The sequence below is a fragment of the Hemitrygon akajei genome, chromosome 4, assembly GCF_048418815.1.
Source record: "Hemitrygon akajei chromosome 4, sHemAka1.3, whole genome shotgun sequence".
In the NCBI taxonomy this organism is placed as follows: Eukaryota; Metazoa; Chordata; class Chondrichthyes; order Myliobatiformes; family Dasyatidae; genus Hemitrygon; species Hemitrygon akajei.
The window spans coordinates 83,881,143-83,904,844 of record NC_133127.1 but is presented as its reverse complement, the minus strand read 5'-3'; the positions used below and the strand labels follow the sequence as shown (position 1 = coordinate 83,904,844).

General features: G+C 40.2%; 1 protein-coding gene across 1 annotated transcript in view; it reads left to right on the top strand.

Moving 5' to 3' along the window:
* The window catches only part of tma16 (translation machinery associated 16 homolog), a 31,464-nt gene extending 8,110 nt beyond the window's left edge, over nt 1–23,354 (top strand). Inside the window, exons 3-7 of the mRNA XM_073042979.1 lie at nt 3,382–3,419; nt 5,352–5,436; nt 9,437–9,585; nt 20,357–20,399; nt 22,885–23,354. Of these exons, the coding sequence (XP_072899080.1) occupies nt 3,382–3,419; nt 5,352–5,436; nt 9,437–9,585; nt 20,357–20,399; nt 22,885–23,029 (460 nt within the window). The 3' untranslated portion in view covers nt 23,030–23,354. The remainder of the gene's footprint in view (nt 1–3,381; nt 3,420–5,351; nt 5,437–9,436; nt 9,586–20,356; nt 20,400–22,884) is intronic.
* The last annotated feature ends 348 nt before the right edge of the window (nt 23,355–23,702 follow it).

Here is a 23,702-nt window from a genome sequence, read left to right as displayed (position 1 = left end):
GGCTAATTGGTAGCAGGTGAGGTATCATGACTGGGTATAAAAGTAGCGTCCATCAAAGGCTCAGTCTTTGCAAGCAAGGATGGGTCGTGGCTCACCCCTTTGTGCCAAAATTCGTGAGAGAATTGTTAGTCGTTTCAAAAGGAACATTTCCCAATGCAAGATTGCAGAGAATTTAGGTCTTTCAACATCTACAGTACATAATATTGTAAAAAGATTCAGAGAATTCAGAGACATCTCAGTGCGTAAAGGGCAAGGTCGGAAACCACTGTTGAATGCGCGTGATCTTCGAGCCCTCAGGCGGCACTGCCTAAGAAACCGTCATGCTACTGTGACAATTATAGCCACCTGGGCTCAAGAGTACTTTGGAAAACCATTGTCACTTAACATAGTCCGTCGCTGCATCCAGAAATGCAACTTGAAACTGCATTATGCAAGGAGGAAGCCATTCATCAACTCTATGCAGAAACGCCGGCGAGTTCTCTGGGCCCAAGCTCATCTCGATGGACCGAAAGACTCTGGAACCGTGTGCTGTGGTCAGATGAGTCCACATTTCAGCTAGTTTTCGGAAAAAACGGGCGTCCAGTTCTCCGTGCCAAAGATGAAAACGACCATCCTGATTGTTATCAGCTAAAGGTGCAAAAGCCAGCATCTGTGATGGTATGGGGGTGCATCAGTGCCCACGGCATGGGTGAGTTGCATGTATGTGAAGGTACCATTGACTCTGAGGTGTATATTAGGATTTTAGAGAGACATATGTTGCCATCAAGGTGACGTCTCTTCCCGGGATGTCCATGCTTATTTCAGCAGGACAATGCCAGACCACATTCTGCACGGGCTACAACAGCGTGGCTTTGTAGACACAGACTGGCCTGCTGCCAGTCCAGATCTATCTCCTATTGAAAATATATGGCGCATCATGAAGAAGAGTATCAGACAACGGAGACCACGGACTGTTGTGCAGCCGAAGTCTTAGATCAAGAAAGAATGGACAAAATTTCCAGTTGCAAATCTACTACAATTAGTACCCTCAGTTCCAAATGATTAAAAAGAGTTATTAAAAGGAAAGGTGATGTAACACAATGGTAAACATGCCTCTGTCCCAACTTTTGTTGAGTGTGTTGTAGCCATCAAATTCTAAATTTGTGTATATTTACAAAATACAATTAAGTTGGTCAGTAAAACTATTGAAAATCTTTTCTTTGTACTTTTGTCAGTTAAATAAAGGTTCACGTGAATTAACATATCACAGCTTTTTGTTTTTATTGCATTTTGGGAAATATCCCAACTTTTCTGGAAATGGGGTTTGTAACTCTTCAGGTTCTGACTCTACTGGGGATACTTCTGGTTCACCTGCGAGGCCGCTTCTGACCTATCACTTGTGCACACCAACAACTCGGACCCCTCTGTCCCGTGGCCAAGCCCCCTTCATCCCTTGCAGGGTCCCGCTGCAACCGAAGCTGTCCACAGATAGCCCCACACCCCCCCCCCCCCACTTCACCCGACTTAGTGGGAGAAGGGCCGGGAGTCTCTTACATCCAGGTCCTCATCCTCCAAATTAGTATCCCTCTCAGGGGTGGGGGCTAGTCTAACCTCTCCTGCTGTGGGCCCTGCAGTTGCCCCACATTTCTGCAGAGTCCTCTTACTAGGTGTAGACTCCCAAGTCGGGCTTTGGGTCTACCTGCACCTCTTGTCGCAGTTGTCCCAGGGGCAACAGGTGGTTCCATTTCACCCCGGAAAACTGGTAGGTTTGGCATTTGACTTTCCACCACATAGGGTTTAGCTGCCCAGTGGTCAGCCAATTTATTTTTCCCAGGTAGCCCCAAATTCTTTATGAGTACCCGGTCTCACAGCAGGAGTTGGGAGAACCTCACCTTTTGATCATACCTCCTCTTATTTCCTTGATTCTGCTTGGCAGCCACAACCCCAGCTAATTCATAAGTCCTTTTCAGCTCTCTTCTCATGTCAGACACGTACTTTAGATAAGTCTTCGGTGGCAAGTTACCCTTGTCAGTCCCAAAACAAAGGCCAATGGGCATGTTTGGCGAGTATCTGGTAGCTTCATTTTGTGTACAGTTGTAACTGTGAACCAGATGTTCAATATGTTGACTCCACCTGCTCTTCTTGCTGATCTCCAGGGTCCCGAGCATGTCTAGCAAAATCCGATTAAACCTTTCGGGCTAGGGATCACCCTGCAGTTGATAGGGCATGGTCCTCGACTTCTCAACTCCAAACATGACCGGTAACTTGTGGATGAGTCTGCTCTCAAAATCTCTTCCCTGACCACTATGTACCTGCCTGGGAAGACCATACTAAATGAAATACTTTTCCCTGACAGTATGGACAAGCCATACTGGGGCACCGATAGTAGCTGGCAGTTCCACCACCGTTATGTCAGCACTAGTCTGAACTAAAACAAGGTCTGAGCCCACCATTTTATCAAACCTTCGTGCTACCACCGCACTTTTGCCAACAGTTTTAACCGTACTCAAAAATCAACTTAACAATTCATCCGGAGTACGAATATCCACCCCAGTCAACATACACACATTAGTTACCGGTAACCCCATGAAGCACATCACCACTCCACCCCAGCAGCATCCATACTGGCACAGACTTAAACACACAACCAACTGGTTCAGTGTTCAGGGCAATCACACAGCATCCAATGGAATCAATCCAGAACGAGCCCCCAGTTGTAACCCTGTTTGGCCAGCATGCGTTTGTCAAGGGGAAGACGGCCTTTGGCCCAGCCAAACTGAGAAATCTCATTTGTGCGGATGCTGCGAGATAATGTTGCGTGGTTACAATTCTGAACTGCAAAATATCAGGCAGTACATAATATGCAATTAAATGATTGAACTTTATAAATCTTAATCTGATTATAGGGTTAGAAAAGAAAAAGAAAAAGGGCCCATTTTAATGAAACATTCTAATGTGCACGTTGGAGCTCACAGATTCAACCTATCAACCTGCTCTGAATGTCGCTGACTGTCGGACCCTTGCTCCAAGTCCACTCCATCTGCCAGTCTACCAACTCTCTCCATTGGCGTCTTCTCTCTCCATCTCTCACTGACAAAAGACCGCGAAACTCCTACTCCCAGACCCACAAGAAAGAATAACATGCCTCTCATTGGCTAGCACACATTCCAAAGCCCCCATTATCTCTAGTCATAACCCAAACGTTGCTGCTACAGAGAAACCATTACCTTAGCAGTGAAACATTACAGAGAGGCCATTACGTTAGCAGTGAAACATTATAGTGTGTTACATTAGTAAGATTGCTTAGCCACAGTAGATTAACATAAGGAAGTCTTGTTGCTTGGCATTTGTATTTGCACAGGTGAATCATGCTACAAACAGATCTCTTTTAATTTTCTCTAGGATAAAGAATGAGAAAGCTGTACGCCTCAGTGTCATTGGTAAGATATTGTTTCTGTTTGTGCTTGAAACTGGAAAAACTATTTTCCTTTCTGAACTGAAGGGCCTACAGGAAATTCAGTAGAGACTTCAGATATTCATCTGTATTAGAATTATAGAGCTATACAACACATGAAATATGCCCTTTTAGACCAGCTTGCCCATCCTAACCAAGATGTTTATCTAACCTAGCCCCTACCCTCTTGGCCTCTTGTATCCATGTACTCATCCAAATGTCTTTTAAACATTGCAATTGTATCCACCTCTACTGCTTCCTCTGAAAGATTGTTGCATATACCTGTCAAACTGTCCAGGAAAAATCATTCCTTTATTTCCTTTTAATGTTTTCCTTTCTCTCCAGTTTTAGATGCTCCTACAATGGGGAAAATACCATGACTGTATGTAGTAAGTTGACCTTTTATAAGACCATCAGATACAGGAGCAGCATTAGGCCATTTGGCCCAGCGAGTCTGTTCCTCCATTTCATCATGGCTGATCCATTTCCCTCTCTGCTCCAGTCTTCTCTCTGTATCCCTTCATGCCCTGACTTATCAAGTATCTATCAACCTCTGCCTTAAATATACCCAATGCCTTGACTTCCACAGCTACCTGTAGCAATGAATTCAACAGATTCACCCCACCCTCTGGCTTATAATTTATACTTTACAGCACCCCTCAATAGCCTATACGCCAGAGGAAATAAGTCCCAGCCTGTTGAGCTTTGCCCTCTAAGTGCATCCTCCAGTCCTAGTACATCTTCACGAATCTTTACTGCACCCGTTCCATTAATATTATTCCTCCCAATAGCTGAGTAAAAGGAACCACATGCAATACTCTGTCTGCTCTCAATAATGACTTGCACAGTTGTAGCATGATTTCTGAACTCCTTTACTGAATGCTGTGCCTGATAGTGTGCCAGTTGCCTTCACTGTCCTGTCTATAGTTTCACCACTTTCAAGGGACTGTTGCATACTCCTTCAGTCTCTCTTCTATGACACTGTCTGGGCCCCTACTATTTACCATGTAAGTCAAGCCCTGGCTTAATTGACCTAAGTGCGACACTTCACACTTGGCTGTGTTCGATTCCTTCTGCCATTCCTTGGCTCACTTCCCAGTTCATTTAGATCAGGGGTTCCCAATGTGGGGTCAATGGACCCTTTGCTTAATAACATAAAAAGGGTTGGGAAGCCTCTGATCTAGATCCTATTATAATCTTGGGTGACATTCTTGTTTGCATCACCAGTTTTGGTATCATCGTTAACTATGCCAACACCATTGCCATCCAAATCACTAATGTACATGACAAGCAGCAGTAGAACCAATACTGATCTCAGGTCAATCTGAATAACAGCCCTCCAATACCACTCTGAATCCTTCCAATAAGCCAATTTGTATACTGTTTTGTGTCCAGATGTTCTATTAATGTATTTTTCTGCATTGTCACGTCATTCAGCAACAAGACATCTCATTCTGACAGAAAACACAATCACATTGATAGGTAGACCTGTACATTTTACATTACTGAATCTGCTACTTTTGGTTAGCCTTCCCATTTTTGAAACAAAACTCATTTTTGCTTTTAAAAATACTGGAGTTAGACTGATAAACCAAGCCAGCTGCTTAAGACATCCACATTTCATAGGCATGTCTTCAAATCCTAGTTGCTAGAATCCATTTCAGCAGGTCTAGTATTGTAATGATAACAAATGTTACTCTTGCCATTGTACCTGGCAGTGCTAGGTTTCGCCTCTCTTAAAAATAGCATAGTATTCCTGCTGGTGTGATCAGAGGTGGTGGCAATGTGAATATATACTGCACTTTTTGCTGTTAACTTAGCAAATAGTTTAGTTAATTTTAAACTGAGCATAGTTTTCAAGTAACTGTATAAAAATGCGGAATGTTAATTGGTTTTAAACATTGATTTTTTTTTGTAGGTGAAAAACTGCTGTGGTTTCAAAGTCACCTTGAACCCGATAAGACTGAGTACAGTAAGCAGGAAGCCTGTGCGATTATAGAACAGTAAGAAATAATTTTTAAATACAATGAATATTTTTCTGTGTGCAGTCACAATTTGCATCTTTAATATATTTGCTAAAGTTGCACGAACATCATGTGGGTGCTTTGGTTTTTTTGTCAACAATTCATGGCAATTTTCTGAAACAAGATTTGATTATTTAAAAATGGTACCAAATTGAAGCTATGTAAATTGCTGCAATGGCATTCTGGAAGAAGTGAAACAAAAGCTTTGCCAACATTTTTTATCAGCCAGATCTTTGTGAGTTAGTGTGTCTTGCTCTGAAGAAGTTTCAAGTATGAATCTGGAAATTGTTACCATTTTTGCATTATATATTTCATTTTATATTAGTGCAGTCCAAAAAATTTAATCATTCTCATTAATGTGACAAACTGACTGGGCTTTTATAAGCATAAATGTGAAGGAGTTTGCCAACATTTTAGCACTGAAAAGTATTTTATGCTCTACAATCATCAATCCATTGTTCATTTTTCTTTGATTATTTTGGTGTGGTGAATGTTTCTTGTCCTTTTGTTGTACTGATGTTCAGATTGAGTTGTGCTGTCAAGAGCAGAAGCAGATTAGGAGAAATTCTTGCTCCATTACTTTGCGATCTCATTGTGATCTAGCTTGGTAACTTGCATTGTAACTCTTTAGTTTTGCTTACTAAATTAACTGTTGTCATGCGCTTTGCAATTTTTTTATTTCTGTTTGGGCTAAACAATTTTGTAAACCTTCCAACTTTCCAGTCTTAAATCATCATCCTCTCTACTTTCAAGGACTTTCTCTCCAAAGCCTTCTTGGACCTTCACCATTTTTGGGAACAATGTCAAATAATTCAAAATGTTCCAAAGTGAACACTATTTCAGGTGAACTTGCCAAAGTCATTTTGGTTGTGTAAGTGCATTTCCAAGACGGTAAATATGCATAAATATCTTAGAAAACTTAAGTGTGAAAATGCCCGACAGGAACCATGTTATGTATTTGTTCACAGTGTGTGGAGTTCATTGGCAAGGCTGGCTTTTGTTTTGTACATCCCTAACAAAATTTGATGATAGACCAAGTGCCCTATGTCAAGAGTCAAATGCATTGCTGTGAATAGGAAGCCACATATTGGCCAGATTAAGCAAAAATGGTATCTTTCCTTCCCTGAAGTACATTTGAAGGAATAAGTTTGTGAACCCTTTGCCATTACATGGTTTTCTGCATTAGTTACTCATAAAGTGTGGTTTGATCTTCATCTAAGTCACAATAACAGATAAACGACAATACACAAACTTTTTATGTTTATTGAACGTAATCATTCACAGTCCAGTCTTGGAAAAATATGTGAACCCTTGTATTTAATAACTGGTAGAACCTCCTTTAGCAGCAATAACCTTCACCAAACGTTTCTTGTAGCTGCTGATCAGACTTGCACAATAACGAGGAGGCATTTTAGACCATTCCTCCGCGCAAAACTGTTTTAGTTCATCATTATTTCTGGGATACCTTGCAGGAACATCCCTCTTCAGGTTATGCCATTGGTAGGTCGCATCTGGAATTTCCAGTTGGCGGATGATTTCCCTCTACACCGCTCTGACATATTGGGAAGTCATGTTCGTGGCAAGTTACAGCAGTGGTTTGCCGGGTGGGTTTTTTTAAAGAAATAACCAACTCTTCACCCAGCATGGATGGAGAGTGTGCAAGGGAGCCGGCTGGATTCGAACTCTCGCCCCTCAAGTCCAGCGCTGATGCCACTATGCCACCAGCTGGGCACAGGTTAAGCCACAGCATCTTAATTGGGTTAAGATCTGGACGCTAACTTCGCTATTCCAAAACATGTATTTTCTTCTTTTTAAACCATTCTGTTGTTGATTTACTCTTGTCTTTTGTAACATTGTCTTGCATCATTCAACTTCTATCAAGCTTCAGGTGATAGACTGCTACCCTGACATTCTCCTTGATAAAACTTTGAATTCAGTGTTCCCTAAACAATTCCAAGCTATCCAGGCCCTGAGGCAACAAAGCAGCCCCAAACCATGATGTTCCCTTCACCACGCTTCACAGTAGGGATGAGGTTTTGGTGTTGGTGTGCAGTGTCCTTTTCCCTCCAAGCAAAGTGGTATGCATTTCTGCCAGAAAGTTCAACTTTTGTCTCATCTGTCCACAGAATGTTGTGGAACATCCTGGTGTTGAGACATGCAGCAAAGATTGTTTTGTAGAGCAGTGGTTTCCTCTATGGTGTCCTTCCATGAACACCATTCCTTATCAGTGTTTTTCCTTTAGCAAGGTCTGGAGATTTCTGTAGATCTTTTGCTGTTACAATTGGGTCCTTTTTCACCTCCTCCAGCATTGCATGTTGTGCTCTTGGTGTGACCTTTGCAAGACACTGACTCCTTGGGAGAGTAGCAACAGTACTGAATTTCCTCCATTTGTAGACAATTTCTCAGACTGTAGACTGATGAATACTCAGGTCTTTAGAAATGACTTTATGGTCTTTATGCAAATCTACAGTTCTTCTAAGGTCCTCTGAAAGTTGTTTTGATCAAGGCATGGCACACGTAAACAGATCTTTCTTAAGAAAAGCAGGCTCTGTTAGTAACCTGACCCTGTGTGTGTTTTTTATATATAGGGAAGGCACGTCTACAACCCACCCCTCCAATCTCATCTCATTGATTGGAACACCTCCCTCCAAATAGCTTTTGTAGAAAGCATTACCTCAGAGTTTCACATACTTTTTTGAACCTAGACTGTGATTGTTTAACTGGTGTACTCAGTATTGACAAAAAGTAGTAGTTTGTGTGTTATTAGTATAGGCAGATTGGGTTTGGCTATTATTGTGACTTGGATAAAGATCAGCCCACATTTTATGAATAATTAATAGAGAAAACCAGGTAATTGCAAAAGGTTCACAAATTTCTTCTTGCAACTGTATATTAGTAATATCATCACCAGTAGGTTTTTTACAAAAATTTGGTACTTTTGTTTTTATTCCATATTTATTGAAATTATACTTACTGTATTTTAATTCATTTAATTTATTAAGCAACCAGATCATAATCTGATGATAACTGAGTTCAGATTGAATAGGTTTGGATCTTATTTCTTGGAATGTTGAACATTGAGGGAGATTTGATAGAGGTATACAAAATTATGTAGGATGTAGCTAGGGTAAATGCAAGCAAACATTTTCCAGTGAGGTTAGGTGGTACTACAATCAGAGGTCATGGGTTAAGTGTGAAAGATGAGAAGTTTAAGGGGAATGTGAGGGGATATTTCTTCACTTAGAGGGTCACGAGAGTGTGGAATGAGCTGCCAGCGCAAGTGGTGCATGTGAGCTAGATTTCACTGTTTAAGGGAAGTTTGGATAGGTATATGGATGATAGGGGAATGGAGGATGATGGTTCTGGTGCAGGTCTATAGGAGTAGGCAATTTAAATGGTTCAGCACAGACCAGATGGGCCCATGCTGTACTTTTCTATGACTATTACTAAGTTTCTTCTGTCAACATTAGCATTCTTTGTTGTGTAAGCCTGAAATTAGAAGCCAATTATAGATTACTCTTAACTGAGAGCATCCTAATTCCAATATATTAATTTGTTCAGCAGGAGATTTCCATTTGCTGCAGTTTATTAGTGTTAATTGGAATTGTAGAATAACTTCATTTGTTTTATGCAAAAAAAAGTTGTCTCAAGTAGAATGTCACTTGCTAAGCTCTGGAAAATGTTTCAGTTTTGTCTATTACTTTTGCAAGCTAACCTCTTTTCGATGTGATTGTTTGGAGGGCCGTCCATAGGGATTTGACCTGCCAATGGTTCCCATAGGCTCCTAGTCGAGGGCATCATGATAGATTAAATACCAGTCTTTGCTAAAAAATCTACTAGAATTAGCATTTGGCTTTTAGTGAGATGACCGGCAAGTGTTGTTCTTTCAAACCAAATTGCAAAATCCAGGTCAGTGACTTGGAATTTTTATTGTGTTTATGTACTTGAGATTCAAAGAAACCTGCATTTTCCATTCCAGGTATTTGCAAAGATTTGATACTGAGTTAGAACAAATTGAATTGGCAAATAGCATTAAAGGCAGACAAGGAAGACAGCACCAGGCTCGTGAAGCCATTCTGAAACAGACAATTGAACGTGAAAGGCTTCAGTATGAAGAAAATGGTTTAGGTAAGACTGCTTATTACCATACAATACTAAGGCCTCCCATTTTATGCTCTAACATTTTGCAATTTCGTATGTGTTGGAAGGTTCGACAGTAAATACTGTGGATCTACAATGTTTCATAATTTGGACAGACCCCAGTAATCAACTTCAGATGCACTGATATATTCTTTTTGAACTAGAGATCAAATGGTGCTCATAATTTTAATATTCATTTTTTCTCTGATGCAACAATTGTGGGAATTCAGCTTCACACATCTGTCCCCTGACCTTTATTTACCCAAATATTAATTTCCTTTTGCGTGGAGGAAGTATAATGTTAGCATTTGAGTAGTATAATACGTGGCAATCATTGGCCTACATTGACCTGAAGGTATGGAACGAAAAGTAATTACTGGAAACAATATAACTGATGGTTACTCGTGTCTTGCTTGCTGGACAGTTGCATCATCATGATAGTGTAGCGATTAATGTGACTGTTACAGCTCAGGGTGTCACAGTTTGGAGTTCACAATCCTACCGTCTTCTGTAAGGAGTCTCTGTACGTCCACCCCCATGAATCCATGGGTTTTCTCCAGATCCTCCGGTTTCCTCCCACTGTGTAAAGTCATACCGGTTAGTTAATCAGTCATTGTAAAGTGCCCTGTGATTCAAATTGGGGTGGTCAGCATTTGCTGGGTGGTGCAGCTGGAGGGGCCTGTTCTGCACTGTATTTCAAAATTAAAAAATATATATCTGCTGTGTATGCTTGGACTGTGCAATCCAAACCTATCTTGAGCACAGCTGAGCATTAATTTATATTTTGTTTTAGTTGTATAAACAGTACTATTAAAATGATGAAAAGCAGCTATGTCTATCTGAATTGTTTAAAGATTTAGATGCAAACAAAATTTCAAGGCCTCTAGGTGAGTTTGTTGCTCTTTTCAGAGACTATAATGGCTTAAGATAGTTTTTTTTGTTAAATAGGAAGCAGATTTGTATTCGGGGTAATTGATCGACACTACTAACGTATAGGACAGTTTTTTTATAAATGAATGTTTCATTTGTTAGTTTTCTTGAAATATTGTGGAGTAGAAATTAGCCTAAGCTGATTTACAGATCTGAAATGTGTACAGGGCATATAGCTTAATTTAGAAACCCAAGTCTTCATTGCAATTGTGGCTGAGTCCCATTTTAATAAGTGTTTAAATTTCCTATGTCTGTTAGACACGAGGCATCTTCCCAAATTTTAGTTGCACCAAACTGGGCTGACTGCCTCATTGACTATGAGCCTTGGGTAAGTTTTGGAAGGGAAACAGATGGAAGGCAGACTTGATTTTCTTTCAGCAGCTAAGTCTTGGGAGTGCTTCAAACCAACAAGAATCCTTGGCACTTTTAGGCTGCATATGATGATAAAATGTCCTTTTTGAATATTTTCTAAAAACATGGTAGAAGGCTATTTGGTCCATTGAGTCTTTGCTGTCTTACTAATTTTCCAAGTATCCTCTTTTCTCCACATTTCTTTTAGTTGTACCACATACACTAAACTATTTTGAATTAACAGTAACCAATAAATTACCAGCTCACATCTTGGGATATAGGAAATAAACCAGAGCATCTTGAATAAACCCAAATGGCCAGAGAGAAAACAGCTAACCTGCACACAGCACAAAAAGTCAGGTTGAGCCCAGCTCACTGGAAGTATGAGTAACAGTTCTTTCTTGTCTGTTTTTCAATTAGATCATCGGTTTTGGAAGAAGAATTTAATGCATTTAGCACTTGCTCTACTAAGCTATATCAAAATTCTAAAAAGAGTAAATAAATTGGCATTAGACCCTGTATTAATAGGTACCTGGTAACCAACACCTGCTTTGGATGAATAGCTAAAATGCCTAAATTTTACCTGATATGTTGCTGAATATATTTCATATCCTTGAAGAAAAGAAAAAAAGTAACACATGAGAACAGATGGCAGGCCATCCATCAGCAGTGTATTGGAAAGCAATGAGTAACCAAAACCTAGGAGCAAGCTTCATGAGAGTATATAATTGGCATAAAATAAAAATGTTTTGAAATGAATTTACTGAAATACAGAGAGCTGGAAAGGAGTGAATAATGGGACTTTATTCAGAGATCAATGTGGTAAATGCTATTTGAAAGTTGTATAAGTTAGTGCTGAGAGGTAGGATGATGAGGAAAACCTAAGTGGTGTTAGTGCTGGTGAGGAAGGGGTGGGGAAAAATATATAGTCTTCCCAGTCCAAACTAATATCCTTTAATTGTAGTTTTACATTTGGACATAATGGAACAAATTCCACTCTTTCCCTGTTTTCTCTTTTAAAAGAGAACAGAACTGAGTCGCTGTGGGTGGAAGTTAGAAACAGGAAGGGGTCAATAACTCTACTGGGTATTTTTTATAGACCACCCAATAGTAACAGGGACATCGAGGAGCAGATAGGGAGACTGATTCTGGAAAGGTGTAATAATGACAGGGTTGTTATGGTGGGAGATTTTAATTTTCCAAATATTGATTGGCATCTCCCTAGATCAAGGGGTTTAGATGGGGTGGAGTTTGTTAGGTACATTCAGGAAGGTTTCCTGACACAATATGTAGATAAGCCTACAAGAGGAGAGGCTGTACTTGATCTGCTTTTGGGAAATTAACCTGGTCAGGTGTCAGTCAGGTCTCTCAGTGGGAGAGCATTTTGGAGATAGTAATCATAAAGCATTGGAGAGGGATAGGATCAGACAAGTTAGGAAAGCATTTAATTTGAGTAAGGGGAAATATGAAGCTATTAGGCAGGAACTTGGAAGCATAAATTGGGAACAGATGGTCTCAGGGAAATGTACAGCAGAAATGTGACAAATATTCAGGGGATACTTGCGTGGAGCTTTGCATAGGTATGTTAATGGGGAATAGACAGGGAAAGGATGATGGGTTAGAGGAACCATGGTGTACAAAGGCAGTTGAACATCTAGTCAAGAAGGAAAGAAAAACTTACGAAAGGTTCAAAATACTAGGTAATGATAGGGATCTAGAAGATTATAAGGCTAGCAGGAAAGAGCTTAAGAATAAAATTAGGAGAGCCAGAAGGGGCCATGAGAGGGCCTTGGTGAGCAGGATTAAGGAAAACCCTAAGGCATTCTATAAGTATATGAAGAGCAAGAGGATAAGATATGAGAGAATAGGACCAATCAAGTATGACGGTGGAAAACTGTGTATGGAACTGGAGGAGATAGCAGAGCTACTTAATGAATACTTTGCTTCAGTATTCACTAGGGAAAAGAATCTTGGCGGTTGTAGGGATGAGTTGCAGTGGACTGAAAAGCTTGAGCATGTAGATATTACTCTTCATGTAGAGCTTGAAGAGGATGTGCTGGAGCTTTTGGAAAGCTTCAAGTTGGATAAGTCACCGGGACCGGACAGGATGTACCCCAGGCTACTGTGGGAGGTGAGGGAGGAGATTGCTGAGCTTCTGGCAATGATCTTTGCATCATCAATGGGGACGGGAGAGGTTCCGGAGGATTGGAGGGTTGCGGATGTTGTTCCCTTATTCAAGAAAGGGAATAGAGATAGCCCAGGAAATTATAGACCAGTGAGTCTTACTTAAGATGTTGGTAAGTTGATGGAGAAAATCCTGAGAGGCAGGATTTATGAACATTTGGAGAGGCATAATATGATTAGGAATAGTCAGCAAGGCTTTGTCAAAGGCAAGTCGTGTCTTATGAGCCTGATTGGATATTTTGAGGATGTGACGTTGAAGGTAGAGCAATAGATGTAGTATATATGGATTTTATCAAGGCATTTGATAAGGTTCCCCATGCAAGGCTTATTGAGAAAGTAAGGAGGCATGGGATCCAAGGGGACCTTGCTTTGTGGATCCAGAATTGGCTTGCCCACAGAAGGCAAAGATTGGTTGTAGACGGGTCAAATTCTGCATGAACGTTGGTGATCAGTGGTGTGCCTCAGGCATCTGTTCTGGGACCCCTTCTCTTCGTGATTTTTTATGTGACCTGGATGAGGAAGTGGAGGGTTGGGTTAGTAAATTTGCTGATGACACAAGGGTTGGGGATGTTGTGGTTAGTGTGGAGGGCTGTCAGAGGTTACAGCAGGACATTGACAGGATGCAAAACTGGGCTTAGAAGTGGCAGATGGAGTTCAACCCAGATAAGTGTGAAGTGGTTCATTTTAGTAGGTCAAATATGATGGCAGAATATAGTATTAATGGTAATATTCTCGGCAGTGTGGAGGATCAGAGGGATCTTGGAGTCCGAGTCCATAGGACACTCAAAGCTGCTGAGCAGGTTGACTCTGTGGTTAAGAAGGCATATGGTGCATTGGCCTTCGTCAACCATGGGATTGAGTTTAAGAGCTGAGAGGTAATGTTACAGTTATGTAGGACCCTGGTCAAGCCCCACTTGGAGTACTGTGCTCAGTTCTGGTCACCTCACTACAGGAAGGATGTGGAAATAATAGAAAGGGCGTGTAACCCCCTGGGTCGCCTCAGGCTCGCTCAGCTCGTTCTCACCCTCAGATACTTCCCCCAGGCTGTACCACCACTGGCTCTTGTTTGAATTCGGTACCGGCCCAATGCTGCTACACACGTCCGCACAAGCAGCTCGAAACTCTGGGTGCATCGACAATGCCTCCAAACAATGCTCACCCGCCTCCTCCAGGCAGGCCCCCAAGCGCACCAGTAGGGTATTGGTCCTCTCCAGAACCGAAACGCTGCCCGTCTCAACAGTGTCCGGACACATCAGCATTAACGATTCACGAACCTCAGACACCCCCACATTGGCCTCTAAGAACTCCATTTTCACTGACCAACAACCGTCGTCTGGATAATCACCGGCACTGGTACCCCAAATCTCCAGTGCCCTCAATGTCGTCAAGGGTAAATGCTTCCAATAACGGTTATAAAACAAACTGTACAGCAACTTAACCGGCGCCCCAGTGTCGAGGATGGCTTTAACTTGGCTTCCATCCATCCATAACGACACCTGAGTGCGTGGTCCCCCGAAGCCTTCAGGAATAGGGTCTGTTCCTTTCGGGAGTTCCTTGGTACATTGCTGGGAACGTGCTACCCCAGAGACCCCAAGCTGTTCCCCCACTGGGCCTCCTCTAAGTTTCCCGACACCTCTCGGATCAGCTGAACAACTGAGGGAGTAGCTGAGCCCCTTGACAGATCCCCCTGGCACTGCAAGCAATTTATCTGCCCCCCTAGCCAAAAGGGATACCCTAAAAACTTGCCACCAATCTCCTGCCACAGATATGGTAAGCCCCCCAGCTGCGGCATTTGACTTCCAGTCGAACCACACGCATTTGCCCACACTTTCACATAACCGACAGCTGTCACCTCGAGGTAATTGCACCCGACAGTTCTAACAATGCCACCAGCCCGCCTACTCAAACTTTCAACCAATCCCTGTTGCTTTCCCTCAGCCAAGCACTGCCACTCACACAACAACTGAGAGGTCCACTCCGCCCCTTTAGGGCTGGACATTATGCCAACAACCGGACGGAGCCTACCACTGCTGAAACATCCCAACCTGTCACTCCTCACTCTCCAAACAGTACGGATAACCCATGGTCCCACCACCATTTCGACAGCGCTAGTCTGAACTCGAACAACGACCTCCGGGCTACCAATAGCAGCCACCCCACCCAACACACATGCAGTGATAACCAGCAATCGCACACCCAGAAAGGCACACCAGCTCTTTGCCGCAGACAGAATTTAACAGAGGGCGATCACACAGCTTCCACAGAAATCAATCCGGACGAGCACCCCACGATGTAACCCCCTGGGTCGCCTCAGGCTCGCTCAGCTCGTTCTCATCTAGGGGGAGCAGCCTTCGGCCCCACCAAACTGAGTAATCAGCTGGTGTGGATGCTGTGTGATGTCCCCGCCTCGCCTAAAAACAGACAGTACACCATATGCAATTAAATGATTACAGTTTATAAAGATTACTATAGCTAAGTAATTAATAACGATACAGTATATATGAAGGAAAAACAATAAAGAAAAGGCGCCAAACTTATCAAAGTCCAAACCACTTCGTGCACAACCGTTGGAGCTCAATTACTGAAGTCTTCTGGCCACCATTCGATCCCCTCCGAACTCCTCGACTCGCAGCTCAGGACCACCCGAAGTGGTCAACCCAGCACATCTATCGTCGTCTCCTCTCCTCAGGGTACCTCCCGGCCTTGGACCCCCGCTTGGGGTCCGTTCCTCACCCAGTTTACAGCATCACGTCCTCTCTCTCTCACCCCCTCGCGCCGAACTCCCCAAAAGCCCGCCAACAATAGCTTACAGACTCAGAAGAAAGAACAACATTAATCCCAATTGGCTTACAAAGGAATACAATTCTCGTTATCAGTAAATTTTAACCCAAACAAGCTTCCAGCACTCTCTTGCAACAAAGAAGCATTCCTACTTTTAGCAAAACAAAGAAGCCATTTTGTTTACATACACAGTAACAAAGAAAAAGAAGAAACCCCCTTTACAGGTGCAGAGGAGATTTAAAAGGATGTTGCCTGGATTGGGGAACATGCCTAATGAGAATAGGTTGAGTGAACTTGGCCTTTTCTCCTTGGAGCAGTGGAGGACAAGAGGTGACCTGATAAAGGTGTACAGGATAATAAGAGGCATTGATCATGTGGATAGTCAGAGGTTTTTTTCCAGGGCTGAGATGGCTAACACAAGAGGGCACAGTTTTATGTCGCTTGGAAGAAGGTTCAGAGGAGATGTCAGGAGTAATTTTTTTACGCAGAGAGCGGTGAGTGCGTCGAATGGGCTTACGGCAACTGGTGGAAGTGGATACGTTAGGGTCTTTTAAGAGACTCTTGGATGGGTACATGGAGCTTAGAAAAACAGTGGGCTATGGGTAACCTTAGGTAATTTCTAAGTAAGTACATGTTTGGCACAGCATTGTAGGTTTTCTATGTTTCTATGTAACATCGGTATCCTGGGTGTCATGCAGTTGCAGATGGAAGAGGTGGGTTGGGTGGGTGGAAAGTTTGCGAGTAGTGTGCTCTTTCCATTGTGTCTGCTGGCATCTGAGCAATAAGAGGTAAGGGGAGAAAAGGAAAAGAATGATCACAGACTTGCTGGAAAGGATGTCTGACTGAGTTACGTTTAAAAGATTAACCTAATATGATTTAGTGACTGATAAAACAAAATAGGGTTATTTATAAAGTTGAGTAGATGTAATGTTTCATTAGATCTATCTGAATGGTTTCTGTTAATTGTATTGATTATCTACTTTCATTTTATTTTTCATTTATTTTAAACTGACAGTAGATAAAAGTAATAAATTTCATAGCCAGATATTTGGCAGCTAACTTCTAATCTAGTTATTTTTCTGTGTTAGTGAGACTGCTACTTCGGTGCTATCAGAGTAAGTGTTTGTGATAAATAGAACCGTTTTTTTTCACTTGTTAAAGGAGATCTGAAGAAAACAAAACATTTTCCTTTTAGTTCTTCATGATGAAGACTCCAGCACTGAGAGGAAATTAGTATTTGTTCTTTTTTATTCTTGTGATATTGGTATAGTTTTAAATTATTGGGAATTGTCACCGGCATTGAGGTCTGTATCAAAAAAATAAAATGCTGGAATGTATTTGGAATATAACAGTGTTCTTGTATCTGTATATGCTGAATTTTTAATGAATAGTTTTCATGCTTCAGACTTTCCATTCTGTAGCAGAATCCTGAGATACAGTAAATAGTGCCTTTAGGTATACTCATGTCCACCTGAATAAACATAAAGCATGGCTGAAAGGTTTTGGCCCAAAACGTCAACTGTTTTCTTTTCCATAGATGCTGCCTGGCCTGCTGAGTTCCTCCAGCATCTTGCGTGTGACGCTCGGATTTCCAGCATCTGCAGATTTTCTAGTGTTAATGGCTTTTATCGTTGTTTTATCACTTTCAGAAATATGGACGAGCCTTTGTCATTTAAAGCTTAAACCTGACTTTCATGGAAGAATATTAGTTTATCAGATTTCATTGTTGGGCAAGCCTCTTTTTAATTTGAATGTTTTCTGTCATTTTAGAATTCTTTTATGGCAATCACCTTTGGGGAATGCAGTTATTATCTCTACCTTGATTGTGTCATTCAGTTCCTTTTGATATGCTAATATTTGGCTGATATGTTTCTTACTGCCTGTTCATGCCTTGATGATTTGTTCTGGTTGATAATTTTCTTTTGCAAGCATTTCTTCTTCTTCAGTTCACCTTTTATTTTACCTATGGTCCCCTGTTGATCTATTGGCACTTGTATTTGCAGACCAAATATATTTTAGACTGAATTAATGAATCAGTAATGAATCTACAATCCAATACCTGACTAAATTAGAATGTTCCATTAACATTCTTCAGTGGAATGTTTGTATTAATCTTTAAGAAATAATAGCCTGGCCTTTCATTTTAGCTTCAGTTGTGCATAAGAATGATGATTTGAAAAATTCTGTAAATCATAACTTGAGGAGAAAACAATTCTGTCTTGTTTCTGTCCTGAAGTGATTATTTCTAAATATGCAAGATAAGATCAATATTTTTGTAATGGATGGGGTATTTTTGATTGAATCGATGTCTGCAATATTTTCTGACTGTCTGAAAGTTTTATTTAATTTATAATTTTCATCTCTGCAAAAAACTTAAGTCAAAGTTCTACCTGCCCCACCACCCTTGTCAGATTTATTAATGTGTGCATAATATGTTGCTGGAAGTGAAGATTTAACTTGAGGCAGAATTTAATTTCAATATAATGTATTGGCTAATAGTTCCTTAGAATATAAATTACCTTTAAATTTAAAATGATAAATATTTGACCTCCAAGCTCACCATATTTGTAATGTCTTGCGTTGCGAGTAAAAATTAAATACTTTCCTTCCAGACTGTTATAAATTTGATGTCAGGGGATCAAATTCTGCACAAAAGCATGCTTTTCTTTGTCTTGATTATCTTTCTTTTGTATTATTCTATGTAATGTTAGCATAGCTTTTACTTTAAAGGATATTGGACATAAAGAAAAATCTAGTGCAGCTGAATATGGGCCACAAAACCGCATACACATTTATAAAACGTTATTCCTCGTTGTCAATACACATCATTTATCCTGCCTTGTGTAAAGAATTAAAATGAAGTTGGCACTTCTTTGTAGTACAAAATGGTGTAGGCTTAAGAATCACTCAACAATGACTGAGCACTTGCGTCTTAGCATAATCTATTTACTTATGTTAAAAAAAATTCCACATTTTGAGTCTCAATTTATTCCATACTAAAAGCTATACAGAAGTGTACCCATTAAATATCAATATAATTGCCATTTCTGGAGAACGGCATGTACTCATACCATTTATGTGAATCACTGGAAAGGGAATTTGATGAGCAATTATCCTTTGAAATGCTGCCTGCCTAATGTTTGCAGATTCGTTTGGTAGCATTAAGGATTTCTAATTTCCTATTTTTGCTCAAATAAATAGATTGCTTGCGTTAACTGTGCTCTTTCTAAGTGTCCATCTATTAAAATGAAGTAAGCTTTTCTCCTGAATGGTAAGAGTGTAAAGGAGGAGCAATACAGGATTAGATCAAAGTAGTTTTATAACCATTGAATGGGAAACTCATTTTTTGATAATTTTGGCGTACAACATGTTGCAATGCTGATATTGTTCTGCTTTAAAAACATTTAAAATAAGAAAATTACAAAATTAGAAAAATCTACAAAATTACAGTCCCAGATTAGATAAGGGTTCCATTGTTGAGAATTATCTGTAAACCAACATTTTCATATGAGCAACTCAGTGAGGTTGATTAACGTTTATTTATTGTTTTTCCCTGTGTAAGTCGCAATGATGTAGAATCTGTCTTACGTCTAATGACTGGTTTCAATAGTCTTGGAGTATCAATAGTTGTTACATTGATTGATGAAGTGCTATATAAGAGATTTCCATGTCAGTTTCCAAAGCAAATTTCTTAAGTGGCCTCCCACTGGGAACCATCTGCTATGTTCTTAAAGACAATGTATCTGCTTGATGTGATCTCTCAAAGAAGTGATGAATTTATTAATCACTGCCAAATTTTACATTTTACTTCCAAATTCTACACTGTGGTGGTTGCATGTAAAATTGGAAGACGAGTTATATTTTTTTGAATTAACCAGTTGCTACTTCTCTAGAAGTTTATATTTCTATAGATAACTTTCTTTTCTTAAAAGTAGTTTAAAGTTGATGGGGGAATTTCCATAAGGGCTGATATCCATAAGTTAGGCCTTTCGTGACCCACGGAGTCACTGTGTAGAGAATCCTAATGTTTACAAGGTCCTAAAAATGCATTTAATTGCCTGGTCACTCAGATAATAGTATTGAAAGTTTGTTGAATCCTTTCTGCCTTGACAGGCAGTTCTTTCTCTATATTCACTGTTATTTACTTAAAACAAGTAAATCCATTAATAAGCCTCTTTTTTTGGATTCTAGAATTGGTAATTTTGAACATCTTGTTGTTTATTCTGTAAGGGTGCTTGATGCTTGAGTGCTGCCTTAATAGTTTTTTGTAGTCCAGAGTAAAGAAGCCCGTGTCTTTTGCCACTCTTGGTTTAAACGTGTTAAATGCTTGCCTTCTGTACCACAGAATGGTGGCCAAAACTGCAGAAAATATATTAAATATTGCATTTGGAATTAAAATGTAAGATTTGGCAGTGATTGATAAATTTAACATTTCTTTGAAAGAAGAGAAAATGCCTTGTAATTTTTTTTAAAATCATATACATTTGACTTACTGTGTTTGTTCATTCCACAGAAATTCCTGATATTATCAATGTAAAGCACCTAAAAGTCTTCAGGTATGTTTATACTGTATTAGAGTTTGTTTCCTCAATTTTCAACCAACAAATTTAAAAATATAATAAGCCTTGAGAATTGCCTCAGTAATTTGTAAAGTCTGACATCTGAGGGCTAGTCATGGATTAAAATATAGTGAAATGAAATTTCTTAACAATTGTTTGAAACATCTTTTAAGATTGGGTGGAATAAATAACAGAAGTAAGCCACATGGGCTTCCTGGGTTGCAGAAGTCCAACTTGAAGCAAATTCCTCTAAGTTTTAAGTTTTATCAAGATAGGACAGTTAGTTACAGATGTGCAAACTAGTTACCTAATGTATATGTTAATAACTGGATAAAGTATACATTCCATCAGTTTATGTATAGAATATGATAGACAGACAGACAGACAGACATACTTTATTGATCCCGAGGGAAATTGGGTTTTGTTACAGTCGTACCAACCAAGAATAGTTTAGAAATATAGCAATATAAAACCATAAATAATTAAATGATAATAAGTAAATTATGCCAAGTGGAAATAAGTCCAGGACCAGCCTATTGGCTCAGAGTGTCTGACACTCCGAGAGAGGAGTTGTAAAGTTTGATGGCCACAGGCAGGAATGACTTCCTGTGCCACTCAATGTTACATCTCGGTGGAATGAGTCTCTGGCTGAATGTACTCCTGTGCCTAACCAGTACATTATGGAGTGGATGGTAGACATTGTCCAAGATGGCATGCAACTTGGACAGCATCCTCTTTTCAGACACCACCGTCAAAGAGTCCAGTTCCATCCTCACAACATCACTGGCTTTATGAATGTGTTTGTTGATTCTGTTGGTGTCTGCTACCCTCAGCCTGCTGCCCCAGCACACAACAGCAAACATGATAGCACTGGCCACCACAGACTCGTAGAATATCCTCAGCATCGTCCAGCAGATGTTAAAGGACCTCAGTCTCCTCAGGAAATAGAGATAGCTCTGACCCTTCTTGTAGACAGCCTCAGTGTTCTTTGACCAGTCCAGTTTATTGTCAGTTCATATCCCCAGGTATTTGTAATCCTCCACCATGTCCACACTGACCCCTTGGATGGAAACAGGGGTCACTGGTGCCTTAGCCCTCCTCAGGTCCACCACCAGCTCCTTAGTCTTTTTCACATTAAGCTGCAGATGATTCTGTTCACACCATGTGACAAAGTTTCCCACCGTAGCCCTGTACTCAGCCTCATCTCCCTTGCTGACGCATCCAAATATGGCAAAGTCATCAGAAAACTTCTGAAGATAACAAAACTCTGTGCAGTAGTTGAAGTCCAATAGGATGAGCATAATTGGGGGCGGCACAGTAACATTCTGGTTAGCCCAATGCTTGATGGCACCAACGACCAGGATTAATTCCTGCCGTTATCTGCAAGGAGTTTGTATGTTCTCCCTGTAGTAGCCATGTAGGTTTCCTCTGGGTGCTCTGGTTTTCTCTCACAGTCCAAAGATGTGGGTAGGTTAATTGGTCATTGTAATTTGTTTCATGATTAGGCTAGGGTCAAATCAGGGATTGCTGTGTGGCACAGCTTGAAGGCCTATTCCGTAGTCTATCTCAATAAATAAATGTTTCGTTGAATATTTCCTCGAAAGAGTATGCAGTGTTATGCAATATGAAATAGAAAATGATGATTGTGAAGCAGGACTGAGAAAATGAAGTAGTGTATCAGGAATGGGAGGCTCAGCTATTTCAGGCAATGTGTTTGTATTTTTGGGGGTAATTGTTCATTTCTGGCTTGTGGACAATTGCCAGGAATGGAAACCATTCATAAGCCTGCTGTATTCTAATTCTAATTAGATTAGATGTTATAAATTTGTAATGATAAGTTTTGGAAAGAGCAGTGTGAGGATGTTTCCTGAGAACTTAATTGGATCTACCTAATTTTAAAAAATTAAATGCTTGCGTGCTTTGCACCCACTCTTTAATATTAACTTCTAGAGTATATGCTATCACACTGTAAATTACCAGTCTTCTTTCCAAGGTTGAGTAATTATTAATTTATCATTGTATGCCTGTAGCAAAGCTAAAATTCTGCTTGCATAGAACCTTCAGAATAGTATCTAAAACTTTGCACGTTATCAACCACATTCTATCTGGGCAAAAAACTGGTAGTCATATAAAGTTATATGGATTGAAGAATTTTCAAGTAGAAGACCAGGATGCTGCTAATTGAACTGTTGCATTTAGAATATTGAAGTGTACGTCTCTAGATTACTTGAGTTCTTTTTGTCCAGTGTCTCTTCTGGACCATAGTTCTTTTCCACCCATTGAAGACTCCATCAGGGCCATGCTAGAGCAAATATTTCATCCTCAAGCTGCTGGAGTGGATATTGGGTCAAGCATGTTAACTGAGTCATACTGGTAAATAATGGAAGATACTGCATAAAATCAGCTTGTATTCAGTATTTGTGTTATGTAAATTATCTTATGTAAATGATCCTGATTAATGATCTTATTTTTCCCTTTTAAGAGAATGGGATGGTAACCTAAAAATGCTCCCAAACATCAAAGTGAAGAAAGTCTCAGTGAAAGATTCGATTTCTACCCAGAAAGGAAACACAGATGAAGTAGACTTACAAAAAATACAGAATCAAGATGATGTCTCAGAACATTAAAGAATGAGAAAATGTCCTTTTAAGAAAAGGTGCCCTGCCAACTGTTGAATAATGTGATTGTCACATTCGCTGTAGATGTACACATGGTGAAAATGTTAATACCTCAGACGTCATTCTTGAGCAAGTGTACATTTCCTTAATAGTTTTAACATACCAATTTATAGGTGAAATGCTATTCCTGGAGAATAGTGAACAGGATGTGCAAGAGCTTTGAATGCCACAGTTTTTCTGTTAACCTTCTCCAATCTCTCATTAAAATATTTTGTCATGTTTTTCCTAAAATGGAATGTATTCTGAAGCAGTCAGATTAAACTTTTAAAAATTGGTGGTGAAGCTGTTCTGACTCATCGCTACCACAGCTTGCTTATTTTTTTTTGTGATTTATTGTTAGATGAGATTTTATACTTATTCCATTAACATCAGAATGGATCCTGAGATATATGTAAATTTACATTGCCTTTTTTTCCAGTTGCTATTATTGTGAAAATACCTTGTCACTCTCAGTTAGCCTGACTTCAGTGGCTGGAAAGAGTTGGGGCCCCTTATTAAGGATATGGTTTTGGGGTACTTGGAGGCACATAATAAACCAAGCCACCAGCATTCAAATATTATGGAAAAGTAGTGTGGTTCAGGTGAGGATGACCAGTCTTCCCAATTTAAAACTGTTGGCCAC